General features: G+C 42.1%; 1 protein-coding gene across 1 annotated transcript in view; it reads right to left on the bottom strand.

Moving 5' to 3' along the window:
- Nucleotides 1-3242: 3242 nt before the first annotated feature.
- The window catches only part of RIMKLA (ribosomal modification protein rimK like family member A), a 58521-nt gene continuing 40246 nt past the window's right edge, over nucleotides 3243-21517 (bottom strand). Inside the window, exons 4-5 of the mRNA XM_069068158.1 lie at nucleotides 12130-12333; nucleotides 3243-4702 (exon numbers count right to left, since the gene is read on the bottom strand). Coding sequence (XP_068924259.1) covers nucleotides 4212-4702; nucleotides 12130-12333 — 695 coding nt within the window. The 3' untranslated portion in view covers nucleotides 3243-4211. The remainder of the gene's footprint in view (nucleotides 4703-12129; nucleotides 12334-21517) is intronic.

Below are 21517 nucleotides of genomic sequence, written 5' to 3'. Positions count from 1 at the left end.
ATCCCAGGCTCTGGAAAGAGGGGCCTGACATTCAAAATCAAAGGATACTCCAAAAGGAGCCAGGGTAGTAAAGACAGCCGGTCACCCCTGATCACTCCAGACATACCTGCACATCCTAGGGATAATCCACAGCAGCAGCTGGGGATGACTACTAATTTAATCAAGGTTACTATCGATAACCTTCTGCTTAGTTCCTTTTAGCTAGCCATGGGTGTCCAAGGTTTTGGGGCTTACAAAGGGAAGGTATTCTGCCTTTCTTACCTAATACAAGGATATGAGGTGTTGAAATAACTATAATTGGTTTCATCAGTGATATGCATTCAAGGGGGATTTCTAAAACCTTAATTAACCAGTCCTTGAAATGAAAAAAAAAAGAGGCCTTATTCCTCCTCCCTCTGAGTAGATTTAGCTAAAAAGGGTTCTTATTCTCCTTTCTTATTATCTCACTGAAATGATAAAACACCACCCCACATAGTTATTTCTCCCAATAAAATGACATATATCATCCCACTTCCTTACATTCCTATGGAAACAATACCTAAACCTCCTAGCCACATTTCTTTCAAATGCTGCCTTTAGCAAATTCATTTGGGGGGGGGGATTCCTTTGGGGGGATTATTATGGGATTCCTTTCTATCTGGGTGAGGTCTGAGAGTAGGGCCCCCACATGACTTGGGGTTCACTTGTATTGCTTATCAGGTTTCTCAAAGATCTCAAGCTAAAAGCCAGAGTTCTAGCTACCTTTGCAAGCCCTAACACACACACAGATACACGGAATTTTTTTTTCATCAGTGCATAACAAAAGATATTCACGGTGACTCAGCTAGTGGTATTCAAGTTTTCACCAGTTTCAAGTTGCTCCTACCAAATAAAAGGAGGCGTTCTACAGAGATGGACATGTATGTTATATAGGGAAGACATCTTTCACTGGAAGAACAAGGGAAGCAAGTGTCCCAGCTTATCTACGATTTGGCTGCAAGGCTGTTGTCATACTCGAATGGTCCCTGCAGGCTTTCCATGCTGGAACTGAAGGTGCTGAGAAGTTGCATTCCCATGCTGCCCAGGATGCAAAAATAGACACCTATTGGCCTGTTTCCTCCTGAAGTTCCCGAAGGGGGATGGGTGTTGGGGAGTCCCATCTTGCAGTCACAGAGGGAAGAAGATATGCTCCTCCTTCCTCATTCCACCTCTTGCAATGCAATTTTCAAATTATTATTCACATCTAGCAATTGATTTTCTCCTCACAGAAGTCCTTGAAAGGTAGGTAGGGAAGGGCATCCCCCCCCCCATTTTACTGATGGAAAAACTGAGGCACAAAGTTAAAATAATTTGCCCAAAGGTCATTCAGCTAATCAATGACTAATTTAGAACTGGACGCAAACTAGTTTGTCCAACTTCAAGCATGAGGTTTTTTCCTACTGAGTCATACTGGGTGCTGCCAGGGGATTTTAAGGGGGAGGAGAGGGTAACTGAAGCATGATTCAGGCAAAGTTGGTGGGCATAAACAAGCAGAGATTCTATATTCCTCCCCCTTATAACTTGCCTTGGCTGCTCCTGGATGGGGGATTCTCTAAAGGCATATCTCAAAGCCGGGGGGGGGGGGATTCTCTAAAGGCATATCTCAAAGCCAGGGAAGGATCTTTTCTTGGGGCAAGAGAGACTGGGAAGGGGGGCTTTGTCTCCCCAGTGCCCAGAAAAGTACCCTTTGTGTCTGTGTGTGTGTAGGGGGCAGATTCTTAAAGAGTTAAAGAACAAATTCAATTTCCACTTGGCTCCTGCAGATGTTCAGACACAAATAAAGCATTTAGTTAACTTCAGTGAAGACAGAAGCAAACTCATATACTGCCTAATGTCCCCTGAGTGTAAAAGGTGTCATAACCCACACAAAAGTGAAGTACTATCATCCCCCCCCCCCAACTAAACCAGATATGTAGTCACAAATGCATTGTTTGGTGGTATCTGAGGTACATTGGGCTAGGTATAAAATACTCCCTGTGCACGGTGAGATTCCTCTACCCAGCTCCAGAGACATCCTGGCTGCAGGACATGTGACTTGGGTCAATTTCAATCAAAGGAAAGTGTTCAGTAGGACCAAAGGGAGTGTTCAACTCTCCCCAGTCATGGAACTGTTTTCAGTCATGGTGCTCTAAGACAAATCCTATTTTAAATTATGGTGTGAAAATTGCTGTAATGCTATTTTATACACATTTTACAGTCAGTTATGTTAAATTAGCATGAGGTGTAAGTAAATGTGAATGATTTCTTTATTCAGACCAAATCCTGTACATCTGAGTGGGTGTGTTTCTCACCAAAGCAATCCCCATCGGAAGGCCATAGATTTGTTCTACCAAAGCTGTCACTGCTTAAATCATATTCCCTGCCCCCTCCCTCCTCTCATCTTTTTTTTTTTTGCCTTTTGAAGGGCAATTGGGGTTAAGTAACTTGCCCAAGGTTACACGGCTAGTTGTTTTGTGTGGGTGTTGTGTCTGAGGCCAGAACCAAACTCGGGTCCTCTTGACTCCAGGGCCGGCACCTTACTCACTGCACCACTTAGCCACCCCCCCCCTCTCATCTTTGGGAATGTACTTCAATGTTTGTGATGCAATTTTTTTTCAGCCCCAACAACTGGGAGGTAATTCTGATTTCTAGAAATAGTTAAAAGTGATCTTAAACTAAAGCCAGGGATAAAGTGTGAGCCCTCATAATAAAAGGTGACTATGTAGTCACCACTGATTTTCTTTTGGAGCTTATAAATTGGGTCTGAATTCAGTTCTAAAAGCTTTGCAGGAATAAAGGTGTACTCTCTTAAGATAAGGCTTTGAAGGGGACAACACTCACTTGAATGTGGGAATTGTGATATGTGTTTTTTCTTAAGTGTCATTATTTGACAGATATTTTCTATATTATCAGAGTTTCAAATATGCATCTCAATGACTCCTTCCCAGGGAGAGGCTCGTCACCTACTGCACAGACAGTTGGAATGGAAATGCTCAGGGTATGCCCATGTTAGCCAGAAAACAGAAATAAGACCAGGACGTGTGGTGATTCCTGAAGGGTGATTCTCCCTCATTTCAAAGGGTCCAAAAATTCAGATTTCTGGGGTTATGTTGGACTCTAGACTGTCTCACTGGGTCGGTGTATTTCTAATTGCTTTGCCCCATTATAATTTCACAGAGCCCAACAGACACACCTGCAGCCCACCCACACCACACCAAATGATAGATCCTTCAACACGGAGGAGTGATGCTTATTCTCCAGGCTTTGGCTATGTTATCCAGCTAACTGATTTCACTTACACACAATTCCAGGGAGCTTCTGGAGACAAATCCTACATAGGGAAGGTTTGAGTACCCCCTGAAGAAGAAAAGAAAGCATATGTCCCCCAGCTCAGTGAAATGCATGTCCAACTGAAACCAAAAGGCAGAGGGAAGAGAGAAGAGGAAGAATAGATTGGAAGAGGCACCTGGGGGCCAGGGCACCTGCTAAAGCACATCTTTCCATTTTGTGATGGAAACAACAAAGCATTTTGTAAGAGAGGCTCTATTTACAGATCAGCGTGCGTTCCTCTGCCCTAATGGAAATGAGGCCCAGAACAGGTCGGATTCCACTTTCTACAAAGTGCTTCTTTGAAAGTGCTAATGGAGATGCTCCCAAATCACTGAATCCTGAGTGACAGAGAAGCAGGTCACAATGATGCCAAGATGTTGATCGGTGGGAAGTGAGGATGGGTTCTCTAGCATGGTGCTGGAAGCTTTGAATGGCCATTAACAGAAGAGAGCTCATTATTGCATCTGGATTTCACAGCTCTCGGCTGTCGATCGCCCTGATCTCTTGGAAGCTTTCAAAGCGGTGCTGAATGACTGGGCTCTGTTGTTGAGAGATGGAAACATGCAGACTAGAGCAGCATAGAGATTCAATGCCTGGCAGTCGGCTGCTAGCACTTAATAGCCAAGTGTCCATAACACAGGCACCAAGCTCCACTTCATCAGCTGGGATGTTATTCTCAGCGAGCATTCTTTAGTCTTTGTACAAACCACAAAGCCAAGCAATTTTCTTAAATCGTCGTTAGAAAGAATACTGTAAAGTGAGTAAGTGCCCAGATGGGATTCCTATTTTCTGTGCAAATGAACACACATTAGTCAAGATCTTATTCATTCAAAACTATCAGGGAAGCAGCAGGATTTGGTTTAAATGATATTCAAAAGCTGAATTCATTTAAGTTTTAATTCAGAGGCAATCATGTTGTTAATATTGTAGCTGGGGCCTGGCAGTGAAGGGGGCTGGGCCCTGGCCGTGTTTGCCAAAGAATCCCTGATTTCTCCCAGTTCTGGTTCACTCTCACTGGATGTAGAGCCGCTGTTGTTGATGTAAATGTTTTCTGGGCCAGCCTGGGCAGAAGCACATCCTTCGGGCTCACTCTTCTCACCAGCGCTAGACGCTCCTGGGAGAAGGGCCATCTTCCCGGTCAGCCTGCTGGGGAGCAGGGACATGGTGTAATCAGCGATGATCCCACCCACATCCAGATTGCACGCCTGGTCAAATGCAACAAAGCCCACATTGGCATTTGCCTCACACACCACAAAGGAGCCATCATCCATGATAAGGAGGTCAATGCCACAGAAATCCATGCCCAAGATGTTGGACACCTGAATGGCCAGCTGTTTGCCTTGCTCAGTGAGCGGACACATGACACCCACGCCACCTGCAAAGGAAGCACATTGACATAACAATAACACTGACAAATGCCATTTCCAAACACAAGGAAGTGCCCTATTTATGGAAACAGATGGAGAGAGACAGAGATGGATGAAATTCTGGTATGGCAGAAAGCCCCAGGCCTATGAAGGGGCCAGGCACAGGACTCTTGGGAGCTGTTTGCTTCTGCTGGCTCAAGTGAAGCTCTTTAGTTTCACTTACTTCAAAGAATCAAAGGATTTTGGCAGCATAGATCTCGGGCTGGAAAGGACCTTAGAGGTTACTTAGCCCAACCCTCTTATTTTACAGATAAGGAAACTGAGGCCAAGAGAGGTAAAGTGACTTGGGCTAAGTAACACTGATAGTAAGTAGTTGAGCCAGGATTTGAACTCAGGCTTCTGACTCCAAGTCTAGCCTAATACTTTCCACCTAATACTTTAAAAGATATGTGATTTCATCCATGCAGGTAAACCTTCTCCTGACACTGATCTCAGACCCTTTATACATCAATAGGCAATGAGCTTCTCTCCACCTGAATAGATTACTCAATGGACAACCCTTCATGAGGAGCCCCTCTACACTTAGCCAAGCTGGTCTTCAATCAGTCAATGAAGAAGCATTACTAATTACCAATTAAATGTCACGCACTGTGCTATCTGCTTGGTGTACAAAGAAAAAACAAAAAAATCTCTGCCTTCACAGATATTAAATTCTCTTGGGGATGAGCACATATTTAGGCATATATGCAAGATGAGAGAGAAACAGACAGACAGACAGAGACACACAATACATCCTTGGCCTTGAACTGGAAGCTTTTCAAGAGGCAGATAGGTAGAGTAGTAAATAGAAGGCTGGATCTAGAGTCAGAGACATGAGTTCAAATCCGACTTCAGAAATTTACTAGCTTGGTGATCCAGGGTAAGTGGGCCGCAGTTTCTTTATCTATAAACATGGGATAACAGCACCTACCTCCCAGGGCTGTGGTTAGGATAAAATGAGATCACTGTGATATATAAATGCTGGCTAACATCATCATTATTATTATTACTATGATTCTCCAGCTTGGTTGGCCCCCAGCACAGCTCTCAAGAACCCAGTGTCTAGCCTCAGAACAGGACTTCAGGGGAGGATTGGCCTCACTAATACTTATTAAAAATCTTCAAATTCTGAGGACCACGAGCTGCTGCCTTAAGCCCAACAAAGTCTCTTCTTGACCTAATAGTCCCAGAGGGGCTTGACACTTGTCAGCTTAAGGGATCACACCAAGGTTAAGTGACATGGCAAAACTGTACCACTAGTACAAAAAATGGAGTCTACTTGGTGATTTAAGAGGCAAAACAGTGTCCCACAGGCCTCCACGTGGACAGTGTGGCCAGGTCTAATTCTAACCAACAGTTACAGGATGTGGCTATGATATAAAGGGTGAGCTCCAAATACCATTTTTAATTACCAAGGATGCAGAGGATAAGTTCCTATTTTGGAGCCCCAAATAGTTCACTTCTGAATGTTTCATTTAAAAACATCTCTGCCTGAGGATAATTTTCTTATTTTAAAGATGGGTAGACTAACGGTACATCCTGCTTCTATTTAACACCAGATCCAAACTTAGAACCAAGGGTGTCTCCTACCAGCCCAACCCATCTCTGCCTTGGCAGAAGGGAAATCATGTGGAAAAGAGATTAGACTGATTTTGCTTGGTCCCATATAAAAGAACTGGAGCAATGAGTAGAAGTCCCAAAGGGGTAAATTTTAGGCTGGAGGTTATGAAAAAATTTCCTAACAAAAGGAAACAGGCTGCACCCGGAGATAGACAGGCAGGGAGGAAGGTAGGTAGGTTTCCCCTTATTGAAGGTCTTCAAACAAAAGCTGTATGATTCCTTGTCTGTTAGGTTGTAGAGGTGATGCTTGTTCAGATAATGCAGACTAAATATCAGTCAATAAATATTAATTAGGCACCCACTATGTGCCAAGCACTGTGCAGAAATACATAAAAAGGAAAAAGACAGTCCCTGTTCTCAAAGTGCTCACAATCTTATGGGGGAAATAACATGCAAATAATGTATAGACATGCTATAGACAGCATAAATTCAAAATAATCAGCAGAGGGAAAAATAATCAGCAAAATTAAGGGGACTCAGGAAAGATTTCCTGTAGAGGGTGGGATTTTAGCTGAAACTTGAAGGAAGCCAGCAGAACCAAGAGATGAGGAGGTAGGTTGGTTCTCTGATAAAGTGCTTAGGCCCCTTCCTAGAGTGTTCTTCTTGGCCCTATGCTCTTGTAGGACTTGTCACATTCTTCCAAAGGCAGGAATGAGAAATGTTAGAGCCAATCTCCCTTCCCACTCCCATCCCCACTGTCTGGAGGGGAAAGGCAATGCCCGGAGAGTGAGGATAAGCTGAAAAGTCGGCCTGGTTTTGTACTCTGGTGTCTAGAGCAGGCCAAGGTCTCAGGGCTGAGTCCTGCAGGAGCACTAGCTGCCAGGTGAGCCCGTACAAGACTAAGAAAGTTAACATTTAGGGAGTGCCAAGTTCAATCTTCTTTTTTGTTTTTTACTACAGAGGCTGATGTTCCCTATCCCTTGGGGGCACTGTTCATGTGCCAACATGGATCTCTAAGCCTCTTCCTGCTTCAGATGTTGGGCCTGCTGGGCCACAGGCCCTTACAAATTTCTTCTATGAAATCTCTGATTGACCCAACCCACTATAATCTTTCCTTTAAGCTCCTATGGGGCTTAAGGTCTGTATCATTTATTTGGCATGTATGTGTTACTTTGTGTATTTTTTTTTTGAAGTGGAAGGCAGTACAATTGGGGTTAAGTGATTTGCCCAAGGTCACATGGCTAGTAAGTGTTAAGTTTCGGAGGTCAAATTTGAATTCAGGATCTCCTGACTCCTGGACAGGTGCTCTATTCACTGTGCCACCTCGCCACCCCTACTTTGTATATTAATGTAGGGATGAGTGAGTGGATGAACAGAAGGTGTGAAGAGACCAATGTCCACCTCCAGCCCTGCCCTTACCTCTTCTAAATTCTTCCCACTTATTGTCTGCTTCGGTTCCCACACTTCAGGGTCTCTGATTTCCCTAGACTGTTACAGCCAATACAGTCCTTATCAGCTACTGGGGATATATATATAATCGATCCCCTGGGAAATCCACAAGCATCCTGAAGGTTTCAAAGAGGAAATTCCAAAGGAGCTACAAATATACAAAAAGGACAGTATGCCAACAATATGATTTGAAGTGCAACCAAGGATGGACTCTGCCAAAGAAAGGTTTATGAATTGTTTGGGGGGGGGAAGGGCAGTGTCAACAAAGGTTTACAAACTTGTAATGTGAGGTAGTCTAGGGCAGGGGAGAAGGGGACTCCACTTCCAGGACAGGTAACATTCTCGGTTCTTTCCAGGGCCCATTCCTAGTCCTTTATTCAACTTGGACCCCTTATTTCCATTCCATCACCTCTCTTTGGGCACGTGGAGGTCTTGCTCTGGGTCCTGGTACCCAAAGATGAGGAAGGCAATTTTCTGTAAGATTCTTCCTTCGGCTTTCATTTCATCCTTTTCTGTTCTTGAAGTTGCCACAATTCCTAACTCCTGGAGAGCTTGATGACGGAAGGCCCTTGTCCACTCTTCTCTTTCCCGTTAAGTTTGTTTGAGACATCTTTATTGGTTAATTGTTAGGGCTGACTGTACTATTTGGTGAATAGTATACTACCCATGTGGCTGTTCACCTAGACCTCACCATTGCCTCCAGAAATTCATCTTCCTGCAGGATCAAATCAATTCTGCAACTGATACCTCCTCAGGACCCTCTGCTCCTTGGGCCTCTCCCTTTCTCTAGTTAGAGAAGGTGGAGGGTGGACATTGGAGAGTCCCTCCAAGATTCTCTATTGAACAAGGACTAGGCAGACTCCTCGTTTCCCATCTGGCTCCAGATCTTCATCATGCCCCTACACTTGGTACCCCAGTTCATTCCCTTCAGCTTATTTTTATCTTACCCCATTAAACTATAAGCTCCTTGGGGGCAGGGACTGTCTTTTCCTTTTCCTTGAATCCACGGCACTCAGCCCAATGCTTGGCATATAGTAGGTGCTTACTAAATGTTTAGGGACTGACTGTCTTAAGCTACCATTTACATTTGGGCCATGCAGCCTTGAGACGGCAGAGAATGTCTTTCCCTAAAGATCTCTGGATCAGCTTTCTCAGCCAGCCTGAAACAGATTTTCTGGTTCTTCCTGTTTCAGAGACCATGCTCCTCTTCTAAGAGGCCTATGGAGGCCCTATAGGAATATCATCTCTAGTTCCTCTTTATTTGTGGATTGGGATAACAAACACACCCTGAGCCCAGCCTTCACCTACTTCCTCTGCTTCTCTCCAATGACACATCACTCAGCTATTCTCAGGGAAGGGGTGGGACTCTAATCAAAGTCTGTTAATTGCACTCTTACAGTAAATTTTAAACATACAATAACAGCATATCCCCACAATACTCAACAAAAGAAGAAAGCTCTTCTGTCATGTTATCCTGTCTTTCCAACCAGACAAGAGCTCTGGGCCTTGGACCCTATCATCTTCTAAGTTCCTCCATGGTAGGTACTATCAATTCAATTCAATTCAAAACATTTTATTAAGCACCTAGTAAGTGCAGAGGTACTGTTCTAGGTATTGGGAATACCAAGGTCCTTGCATAATGACTACAACAATGTAAATGGCAATAAAAGGAAGATGAACAACCCACCTCCAAAATCAATTGACCACCAAGTAATTATATTGACTGAGCCTAGTCTGTAAGAAGAGATGAGACAATTCTTCTCTCTCCCTTCTTTACAGAGGTGTGGTACTATGGATGCAGACAAACGCATCCATTTACCACCAAATTCAGTTGCCCTGTTGGTGGTACTGGATTGCTTCCTCCTTTCTTTCTTTTTTTTTTTTTTTTTTGAGAGCAATTGGAGTTAAGTGACTTGCCAAAAGTCACACGGCGAGTGTGTTAAGTGTCTGAGGCAAGATTTGAACTCGGGTCCTCCTGACTTCAAGGCCAGTGCTCTATTCACTGTGACACCTAGCTGCCCCCCTCCTTCCTTTTTTAATTCTTTTACAAGGACTGATTCCCTGAATGGGAAAGGGGAAGGATCTATTCAGAAATAAAGGTGATGTAAAAACAATCTATCACCAGAAAAATTTTTAAGTTAAAACAAAGGAAAGGAAAGAAAAGAAAATCAGTCTCTGCCTTTGAAGAACCTTTTTACCTTGCATTCTACAATAAGTACACAAAGAAGTATCAGTGGATACAATGCTGAGCCTGGAGTCAGGAAGCCCGAAGTTCAAATCCCACCTAAGATACTTTACTAGGTATGTGATCCCAGGCAAATCAGAATCTCTGTCTACTTCAGTTTCCTCATCTGTAAAATGGGGGTAATAAAAGCACCTACCTCCCGCAGCTGTTGTGAGGATCAAATGAGGTATTATTTGCAAAGCACATGGCAAACCTTCAAGCACTGTACAAATGCTAGCTATTATTATTAGTTATTATTAAATACAAAATCATTTCAAGAGGGAGAGGGCACTAAGAATTGGTGGGTAGAATTTTAAGGCTGAGCCTACAAGGTAGTACCTGGGCTGAGCTTTGAAGGAAATTGGTTATTTTAAAGGGCATAAATAAAAATGGAGAACATTCCAGATGTGGGGTTTAATCTGAGCAAAGGGATATTACTGAGAAGATAATGCAAGCATGGCTTCCCGAGCCCCCCTCTCCTCTACACACCCACTTGGAGCCTGAGACACTGGGCTTAAGCTCAAAGGGGTTGCGATAGGACATTCCTCCCAAATAATGGGACTTCCCCCAAAGAACCCAAGATTTAGCATTGGAAAATATCTTAGAAATCATCTACTGCAACCTTCTAACACTGCAAATGAGGAGAGAAAAGCTCAGAGGGGTCAACATGACTTGTCAAGGTCACAGAGTAAGGGGCAGAAATGGGATTCAAGCTCATGTCCTTACCCTGATTTTTTTTTTTTACCACACCCACACTACTTCTTATTCTAGAATAATACAAACAGTACTGGATCTAGAGCCACTGGCCCTAGGCTTGAGTCACCCCTCTGATGAAGTTTACTACTTGGAAGGCCTTGGGCCAATTATCAACCCCCTTGGCCCTGGTTTCCTCCTCTCTTGGACCAGCTGGCCTCTGAGGTCCTTCCAGCATACGAGTTTGGATCCTATCTTAGACTATGAGGCATTCTCCCAGGCTCCAAGGTTGTGCCTTGCTGACCTCTGCAGGGTATTTTTATATTGGTGTTGGTACATCTGAGTCATTATAGTTACTTGTTCACATCACTAACTAATAAAGGCATCTATTTAGTACTGAGAATGCATTTCTGTGATGAGGACAGGGGCAATTCACCCTCTACCTTAAATGCCCTTGAGTCCCCTTACTATAGCCTGGACAGTTAGATGGTGCAGTGGCTACGGTGCTAGGCCTAAAGTCAGGAAGACCTGAGTTCAAATCCAGTCTCAGACACTTAGTAGCTGTGTGACTGTGGGCAAGACACTGTTTCCCTCAGTTTCCTCACCTGTAAAATGGTGTAGTGCCATCCTCAAAAGGAGCTAAAATTTAACATACATGAGCCTTAAAGCTGCCATATAAATGCCAGCAAATGCCACTGTTGTCATCGTTGTTCATGTTATTTTGACTCTGGCTGGTACTTTTCCCACTAGGCCATGGTACTTCACAAAGAAAGAACTCTGTATTTACCTATTTTGTGTATTGTTCATTGACTGTATCTGTAAAATAAAATCTTTTTGAAGACAGATACCATGACTTTCATGTGTTTTGTCTTGCTTGTTTATTGTGTCAATAGAATGAAATTATATTCCTGCCACTGAATGTCACTGGTGTGATTGATATAAAGGAGGATGAGAATTTGGCTTCCAGCCCTTCCCTCATTATGCTAACAGAGTTCAATGAGTGCTGCCATAGTAGGGATCTGGCCAGCACCTAATCCTCTTGGGAATGATTTGATCTGGGTCAAATTCCTGTCAAATAAACTCCAAGAGGGTAACTCTCTGTCTTTAGTTGGTGCTGCCATGCCTTTGTGCTGGCATGGCGTTTGACCAGATCTAAGACTGGTTACTGTGGGCTGTTCTAAATGCCTTAGCTACATTTGGCATGCTGCCATTTCACAGCTCCCTGGCCATGCACAGTCCCTTATCAGCTGGCAGGATTCTGTCATGGATATCTAAATAAGTGCACATTACTCCTACACATGTAGCCCAAAACTGGGAAAGAAAAATTCCCTACCCAAATCTAACACCTGAGCAACCATATCCAGCCCCAGTGCCAAGACTCAGAAACGACATAGGGATTAATACTGGGAATACATTTCTGTGATGAGGACAGAGGCAGTTCACCCTCTGAAATAGGCTATGGGATGGTACCTAGGGAACAGTTACTCTGCATCCTCCCATCCGTGGAACAGCGAAGCATGGAGCCGATGACATGGCCACCCACCACCACCACACGGATATCCTTTCCGTGAGATTCCTTCACGTATTTCTGGAACAGGTAGGGCACGTCATGACGGACCAGGTGGCAGATGTCTGATAAATGGTGTTTATCTCTTGCGAGGAAAACTGCTTTTCCTTAAAGAAAAAGAAAGACACACAAAAAAGATAACGAAGGCAACTATTTGTGGCCTGTGTCCATCACGAGCTTCTCAGATGCTTCTTCGTTCCTCATCTAATTTTTCCTAAACCTCATCTTGCTTTGTCCCTAATCTGCCTCTCACTTACCTGACTCGCTTTTCATTAGCATGTTGGCAAACCTTGCCCTGCTGGGCTTTCCTCTGCTTTTCGGAGAAGTGTAACTCTTCCACTGCTTCTTTATTGACTTAGTAATCATAATAGCCAGTACTTCTATTGTGCCTTTTGGTTTGTAAATTGCTTTATATATGTGATCTCAGTTAATCCTAATAACAATCCTATAAGGGAGGTGCTATTATTATCCCCATTTTACAAATGAGGAAATTGAGGCTTGCCCAGGGTCACAAAGCAGGAAATATCTGAGGCACAATGTGAAGTCAGGTTTTCCATGCTCCAAGTTCAGCACTCTATCTACTGTACCATCTTCCTACCAGGATGGCCTATAATGCCTTCCCATTTTGACAGGCAGTTTAGGGAGTTTCTTGGGTCAAACATAATCCATTCCTGATGACCAGACTCTTTGGCTTGGCTGGTCCTGCTCAGTCAGGACTAGAGCCTTTCCAACTTCTCAGAACCCAGGATCACCTCTATACCATAATGAAGATTTGGGGGAAGACTGAAGTGGAAATTTTGAGCATGAGGAAAATAGCTTGTATACCACAAACACTCCACAGTAGAAGGAACCAGGACCCAAAACTACAGCCCTCTTTCCTTTCAAGATCCAGGAACTAACTGCTGGCTATCTCCAACCACCACTGAAAGAATGAACTTAGGAAATAGTGGAGATATTGCCACTAACCTCTGGGGGAAACACTGCCTCTTTTTTCTTTTAAAAATACATTTTAATGGCTAACTTTTGCTTTAATATTGCACAGATGTCCCTTTATAGCCTTCCCTTCCCCTTTTCCAGAGAGTCATCCTTTATAACAAAAAACTTTTTTAAAGAAAGGAAAAGAGTGAGAAAAAAAATCAGCAAAACTGACCAACATATCAAAACAAAATCTGTTATTTTGTGCCATGTTCCACCTCTGCAAAGGTATTTTCTCATCTCTTCTTTGGGGCCAAGTTTTACATATGTTATCTCATTTGCTCAACAATGTGATATGGAAGCAAAAAAAAAAAAACCAAACTAATAATATCCTAAAATTGCATTAGGAGAAGTCAAGTGTCCAGAGCTAGGGAGGTAATAATCTCACCAATGCTTTGGTCAGACCACATCTGCATTATTATGTTCAATTTAAGGGCACTGTTGGTGTGGGAGGAGTCATGGAGTAGCAAGAGAAACACAGCAAGCTCCCCCCAACAAAACTGCTCCAAACGGATCCAGAAAACAGGACAGATCAAATAGTGATTGCAAAATCCAGGAAAAAAACAATCACAGGAAGTCATTTTTCCCACCCATGTAAGAGGATTGGGAGATAGAAAGTAAGGTCTCTGGACACTGGGCATGGGGTCTGGTCAGGAACATACTATGAAGAGTGTCACTATACCCAGGGGCTGAAAGAAGACTAAGATTGTTCATAGGGGCAAGATGAGGCCCCAGACCCACACTGGGACATCACAACCTTGTTCAGCATGTGGGAACAGGTGCAATTGGTAGCTTTGTCACTTATTACCCAGTTTCAGGTCACAGATCCAAGGTGGACTGACGAGGGGTATCTATACCCAGGGAAGGCATTCCAGGATAGGGAGAAATAGAAGACCATATGAGGTTTTTCATAACAAGAATAAGTAACCAGGAAACAGATCAAGAAGAAAAAAAATTAAGGACCAGTGGACTACCAGAAAACCATGATCAAAAAAAAAATACTAAGTCATAAAAGAAGACTGCCTAGACCTCTTAGAAACAGTGAAAAGGATTCACCTGTCACTTCCTTGAAAAAAAAACAAAATTAAAATTCCCAAGAATACCATTGCCAAGACCCAGAGCTTCTAGGCCAAAGAAAAAGTACTACAGAGCCAGAAAGAAAGAATTCAAGTACCAAGGAGATAAAATCAGGCTCACAGTCAGGATAACATATGATTTAGCAGATGCCACTATAAAGTGGAGAGCTTGGAATATAATATTCCAAAAATGAACATTTAATGAAATAGAAAATTTTCCAGTATTCCTGATGAAAAGACCAGAACTGAGCAGAAACTCTGAAGTACAAAGAGAGTTAAGAGAAACATAAAAAGGTAAACATGAATGAAAAACCATAAAGAGACTAAACAAGGATAAACTGCTTTCATTCTAGTACAGGTGTCCCCTTTGAACCCCATTATCATTAGAGGTTACAGGTGGAGTCTAATTAAACAGAAGGTCTGAGAGTGGTTCTGATATGCCTTGACGATATTAAAAGAAGAATGAAAATGGAAGGAAGAAGGATATACTGAGTGAGGGGAAGGGAAAGAAAGATTAGTGAAAATTACTTCCTATAAATGGGATACACAGGTAGAAACTGATATGAATAATAGGAAAGGGGTTAGGGGGAGAAGCTGATACTTCAGCTTCGCTTATCTGAACTGGTCAAATGAGGTAAGTATACACACACATAGCTGGATGCAGACCTAAATTTCACTCAACAAGGAAATAGGAGGGAAAGGGGAGAAGGAAGAAAGAGGCATCAGAGGGGAGGGATCACTCCTAAGCAAAAAACAACTCTACCTAAGGGAGGTACAAAAATATAGCTCTTTTTGACATGGCAAAGAATTGGAATGTGGGGCAATGCCTACAAGTTGAGGAATGACTAAACAAGTTGTGGTATATAAATGTGATGGATTACTGTTGTGCTGTAAGAATTGATAAAGGGGATGGCTTCAGAGAACTGATGGAGAGTGAAGGGAACAGAACCAAAGGAATAATTTATACAGTGATAGCAATACTGCAGAGACAAGAAGCTTTCAAAGACTTAGGAACTTTGATAAGCTTAAAGACCAACCATGATTCCAGAAGACTGACAATGAAACACGCTATAATACCCTCCTGATGAAAAGGTGAGAGATTCAGAGTACAGGAAAAACCAAACCAAACACACGCATATGTATTATATATACACACTCATATGTACACACACATATATAAAAAGATGTATATATGTACATTCCCATATATACAGACTATATATATATATATACATGTATACACATATATTTATTTATTTAATCACTCATTCATTTATTTTATCAGAAAAAAAATTATCCTTTCTCCCTCCCAATCCATTCTCCCCAACTGAGAATGAAAAGAAAAACAAAAGCTTTGCTACAAATATATACAGTCAAGAAAAAAACACATATTGTTTCTTTTAGACACAGTCAATATGAACATTTGTTGTGCTTGACTAATTGTAGTAGGGGGCTTATTTTTCTTTCATTCTCAAATGGCGAGGGTAGATTGGGAGGGAGAGAGGATAAATTTTTGCTGATCAAAATAAAATAAAATTTAATTTAAAAAAAGAAGTAGGAATCCTATTTTTTTTCTGTATTTACCTCCCTAGTACTCAGCCCAGTGCCTGGCTCACAGTCCTCAGTAGGTTTTGCTGATTCATCGATTTGTGGCAGTAAGTCCCTGATACTAAAAGACTGGCTGTATCATCTGGCAACAGTGAAGTAGAATGCTGTAGAAGTGTGAAGGAGAGCAGAACTTTGGTCTAAGTAAACCAGGTGAGTGATGGCTATTTGAGGTGTTCTAGCTGTCACCCTTCTAAATCCTCTATGGCTTAGTGTGATAGCCCTAGACTCAAGGTCCCTCAGAGTGGGGGAAAGGGTAGGGTGGTGGTGTCTTATTTTTTTTTAACTTTTTTTTTTGCTATTTTGGAGGGGGGAAGGCAGGCCAATTGGGGTTCAGTGACTTGCCCAAGGTCATAGGGCTATTTTTTGTGTTAAGTGTCTGAGGCCAAATTTGAACTCAGGTCCTCCTGACTCCAAGGCTGGTGCTCTATTCATTGTGCCACCTAGCCATCCCTGGTGGTATTTTCTTGAGAGAGTTGCTACAAAAGTGCTACTTTGTCTTGTCTTTTCTGAAGCTCTGGAAACAAGTAGTGGTGAGTCAGGTCAAGCAGATACCAGGGGAACCAGCCAGTGACAAGATGACCACATGCAGACTTAAGTGCCAGCTCACATCCCCTTCCCCAGGAGGGCCCACCCCCTCCAGACGATTTGGTCTCTGATATCCTGGACTGAATGTCTTCTCTCATAAGGACGGCCTAATATCTGGGCTGGGCCAACCCCATCATGCAAATGTTCCTGATACCAAAAAGGAAACCTATCTTAGAGCCAGAACAATGTGAACACGAGCTAGGGCTTGGCTCATGCTCCTTGTATCTAGACCCTGTTAATTCTCCCAGCACAATCAACCCCAATGGCAAAAGCCTCAATGACTGGACAGAACAGAGTACTATCACCCAGCCAAGTAACTGCTGCACTGAAGGCTTCACTGTCAGAGAACAACATGGCCTGATGAAGATGAGCTCGCTTGGAACTTTCCTCATAGCTCCCTTGCCTACCTGAAGGCTCCACCCCTGCCTCTGCACCCCAGAACTGAAATGCTCTTACCTCCAATGAGCAGCTTCTCTCAAATTTAATCCCTTCTCTCTATTCCCACCAGCCTGGTGCAGGCCTTCATCAACTCTTCTCTAGACTATTTCAACTGGCATCTCTGCCTCCTGTCTTTCTCGGCTTCCACCTACCTCTAATCTAACCTGTATGTATTGACAGAGTAATCTTTCTACCAGGTCTCTGACCATTTCATACCTCTGCTCAAAACCTTTAACAGCTTCCCAGATGCCCAGGGGATAAGTTACAAGCTCCTGAGCCAACATCCAAGGTTCTTCTCCCCCTGCCTCAACCTCCCTTGCCAGCCTTGTGAATGATTCTTGTCCTTGTTACTGAATCATACAAGTCCATGTTTTAGTTCATTTTTGCATCCCTAATGCCTAACACAGGGCCTTATTATATTCAGTAGGTGCTTAATAAAAGATCACTGAATTGGTTCTTTTACAACTCTTGGACAACTTCCAATTTTTTTTCCAACAAAACTAGTCTTAGGTTGCTAGGTGGCGCCACAGTGCACAGAGAGCTAGTCCTGGAGTGAGGAAGGCCTGAGTTCAGATCGACCCCAGACATTTACTCTCTCTTTAATCACACACTCACATTCTGCCTTTTGTAATTATTTGTGTCCTTTGTCGGGTAATAGCCTTAGCCAAACATTAAGGTCCATAAAGACTAATAGGGCAATTTGCTATCTTACCAGGAATGTATTCAAGATGTGATTGAGAATCTTCCAAAATTACTAAAGCTTTGTTAAGCTATTGAAGATTAAAACTGCACTGAGACTTTTAGGACGCTATATATTAAAAAGGTATATTCATGTGATAAACTTGAGGAACCTTAGAGGGGAACATGGTGGATTTCACCAGTGAAAATCAAAGGAGGCCAACCCAGAAACCATTACTGTAATCAGAGGATAGCATAGATTATGTGGTCAGAGAGAAGAAAGGGTTGAGGAGTTTGGTAAACAGGTCCCAAGCCTAATATAAAGGTGTGATAAAGGGATAATGGGGAACTTCAATTATCAAAAAATGCCTACTATGAATTTCTCTGCCAAAAGCAGAATGGCTAATAATTTATTGACTAGCTTTAATAATAATTTTATCCAGAAGAAATCAAAGCTATCTATAGTCATATGAAAAAATGTACTAAATCACTATTGATTAGAGAAATTAAAATTAAAGTAATTCTGAGGTACCTATTAGAAATGACAAATGCTGGAGAAGATGAGGGAAAACAGATACACTAATGCATTGCTAGTGGAGTTGTGCGCTGGTCCAATCATTCTGGAGAACAATTTGGAACTATGCCCAAAGAGCTAAAAATCTGTGCATACCTTTTCACTCAGCTATGACACTACTAAGTTTGTAACCCAAAGAGATAAAAGAAAAATGAAAAGGACCTAGATGTACAAAAATATTTATAGCAGCTCTTTCTGTGGTGGCTAAGAATTGGAAATTAAAAGGGATGCCCATCAATTGGGGAGTGGGTAAACAAGCTGTGGTATATGATTGTAATGGAATATTATTCTGCTATAAGAAATGAAAAGCAGGATGATTTCAGAAAAACCTGGAAAGACTTACATGAACTGATGTAAAGTGAAGTGACCAGAACCAGGACAACATTGTATGGAGTAACAGCAACATCGTATGATAAAGAATTGTGAATGACTTAGCTATTCTCAGCAATAAAATGATCCAAGACAATCCCAAAGGACTAATGATGGATGAAGCATGCTATCTGCCTCCAGAGAAAGAACTGATATTATCTGAATACAGACTGAAGCATACTATTTTTCACTTTCTTTCTTTTTTCATTCTTTTAAAAAATTCATCTTCTTGTATAAAATGATTAATGTGGAAATATTTTACATTATTGCACATTCATAACTTATATCATACTGCTTACTATCTAAGGGAGGGAGGAGAGGGAATGAGGGAAGAATAGAATTTGGAATTCAAAACTTTAAAAATTGTTTTAACATGTAATTGGGGAAAAACAAAATATTTTTTGAAAAAGATATGTTGGGAGGGGATGTGGAAAAATTGGGACATTAATTCACTATTGATGGAACTGTGAACTAATCCAACCATTTTGGAAAGCAATCTTGAATTATGTACAAAGAGTTATTAAACTGCATATACCCTTTGACCCAGCAATACCATAATTAGGCCTGCTTCCCAAGATGATTAGGGAAAAAGGAAAACTTATGTGTTCTAAAATATTTATAGCAGCTGTCCTTGTGGTGGCAAAGAACTGGAAATTGCAAAGATGCCCATCAATTAGGGAATGGTTTAAAAAGTGGTATATGATTGTGATGGAATACTACTATGCTATAAGAAATGATGAGTTCATTGATTTTGTAAAAACATAGAAAGACTGTGAAATAATGAGAAGCAAAATTAGTAGAACCAAGAGACCATTATATACAGTAACAGCAGTATTGTTTTAAGAGCAACTTTGAGCAACTAAGTCACTTTGAATATTATTAATACTCAAATTAAATACAAAGGACCTATGAAGGAAGATGTTATCTGCCCCCAGAGAAAGAACTGATAAATAGAAGTATGTACAGTATGGTTTTACATATAAACACACATATTTGTGTCTAATGGTAGCCATCTCTAGGGCAGGGATGGGTGTGAGGGAAAAAATACAGAAATTACACAGTAGAGAATAAAAGAAAATGTAGAAGGAAACACAGAAAGTAGCATACCTTTGAAAACAACAAATAGTACTTACTATATAGTTGTTCAAACAAAGTAAACAGTGTGAAACGTAAATTCATGGTGTTACAGTGAGCCCTCCTTTTATGTTGTGCTGCATACATGGAAATGTTCTTTTTTTGTATTTTTTAAGTATTTAAGTTCAAAATGAAACAGAGATAAGAGGAGAATCAGAGACAAGATGGAGTTTCTGCTTGGGGCGAATGGGCTAATGATGATCAAGAAAGGGCAGAGCTGCTCGAAGCTTATTTTTCTTCTGTTGTTTTGGCCAGGAAGAATGATCTCTGTACTGAAAAGGAAAAAAGCAAAAATGGCCAACAGGGAAATGACGCACAGAAAGCCTGGGGATGGTAAGAGAGTATCTAGCTGCCCTTGGTAAGTTCAAGTTGCCAGATGAACTACATCTTCAGGTGCTGGGTGACTGCTGAGTCACTATCAGTGATCTTTCAAACATCAGCAAGGTATTGCAGGATTGGAGAACAGCCCATGTTGGCCCAATTTTCAAAAACTGAAAGAGAACTGAAAACTATAGGCCAGTGAGCTTGACTGTGATTCTGGGCAAAAATCCAGAGTGTATTAATAAAGGGATGGTTGGAGAACATTTAGGAAAGGAAATGGGGATTTAAAAGAGTTTAGAAAGATGTCATGCCTGACGAACTTTATGTCCTCTCTTGCCAGGATCAAGGTAAATCAAGGTAAGGCTATGGGTGTAGTTTCTTTGTATTTTGGCAAAGCATTTGATAACGTCTCTCATGCTATTCCTGTGGAAAAGGGGGACAACTATGGGCTAGATTACAGTAAAACTGATGGATTCAGAAATGGGTAAATGGGTCAAGACCAAAAAGTGATCATCAATGGTTCAACTTGGGAAGGTCTCCCTAGGGAACTACGTCTAACGCTGTGCTGTTTAATAGATTTATCAGTGACTTTCATAAAGGCCCTCTATGGAATGCTTATCAAATCTGCCTAAAATTGGGAGGGACAGAAAACATGATGGAGACAGTTATGATTCAAAAAAGATCTTTGCAGGTTAGAATGCTGATCTGAACTGAATAAGATAGATTTAATAGGAATAAGAATAAAGTCTTGCATTGCAGTTCAAAAAACCAACTTCTTAAGTAAAAGATTGGGGAGGTAGGCTAGACTGCAATTTATCTGAAAAAGATCTGGGGGGCTTTAATGGACTGTAAGCTCAACGTGAGTCAGCAGTGTGATATGGCAGTCTTGAGCCAAAATAAGAGAGACAGCTTTCAGAAATAAAGTGGTGACAGTCCTGCTGTACTCTGCTCTGGGCAGACACACAGAATACTGTGTTCCATTCTCAGTGCCACATGATGCAAGGACACCGACACACTGGAGTACATCCAGAGAAGAGCAGCCAAGCTTGTGAAGGACCTAGAGTTCATGCCATGGGAGAACAGGTTATGGGAACCAGGGATGTTCAGCTTGGGAAAGAGAAGACTCAGGGGGGAACATGAGGGTAATCCCCAAGTATTTGAAGGGATGACATCTGAAACAGAGATTCAATTTGTTCTGTTGGCTCCATAAGGCAGAACTTGGAGCAGCTGGTAGAAAAGGCATAGAGAGGCAGGCTGAAGCTGGAAGTAAGGAAAAGCTTTCTGGCAATGAGAGCCATTCCCAAATGCAATCAACGCACTGCCTTAGGTGGTACAGACTCCTCCTCCCTGGAGGAATGCTGCAGAGGGAGTTCTCATCCAGGAATAGGTTGGACTAAATAGCCAGTCTGTCTTCTTCCTTGGGCCTTCCAACTCTGAGATTCAGTGATCCTGTGATAACTCAGTTGTCTCCCTAGCACCAAGGACAGGGGTCCCACATACCACAGGCACTCCATGAACATTTATCAGCTAGGG

This window comes from Petaurus breviceps, unplaced genomic scaffold (genome assembly GCF_028583685.1).
Source record: "Petaurus breviceps papuanus isolate PSGF00001 unplaced genomic scaffold, PetGlider_PUasm1.0 90760, whole genome shotgun sequence".
In the NCBI taxonomy this organism is placed as follows: Eukaryota; Metazoa; Chordata; class Mammalia; order Diprotodontia; family Petauridae; genus Petaurus; species Petaurus breviceps.
This window is presented reverse-complemented; position numbering and strand designations above follow the sequence as displayed.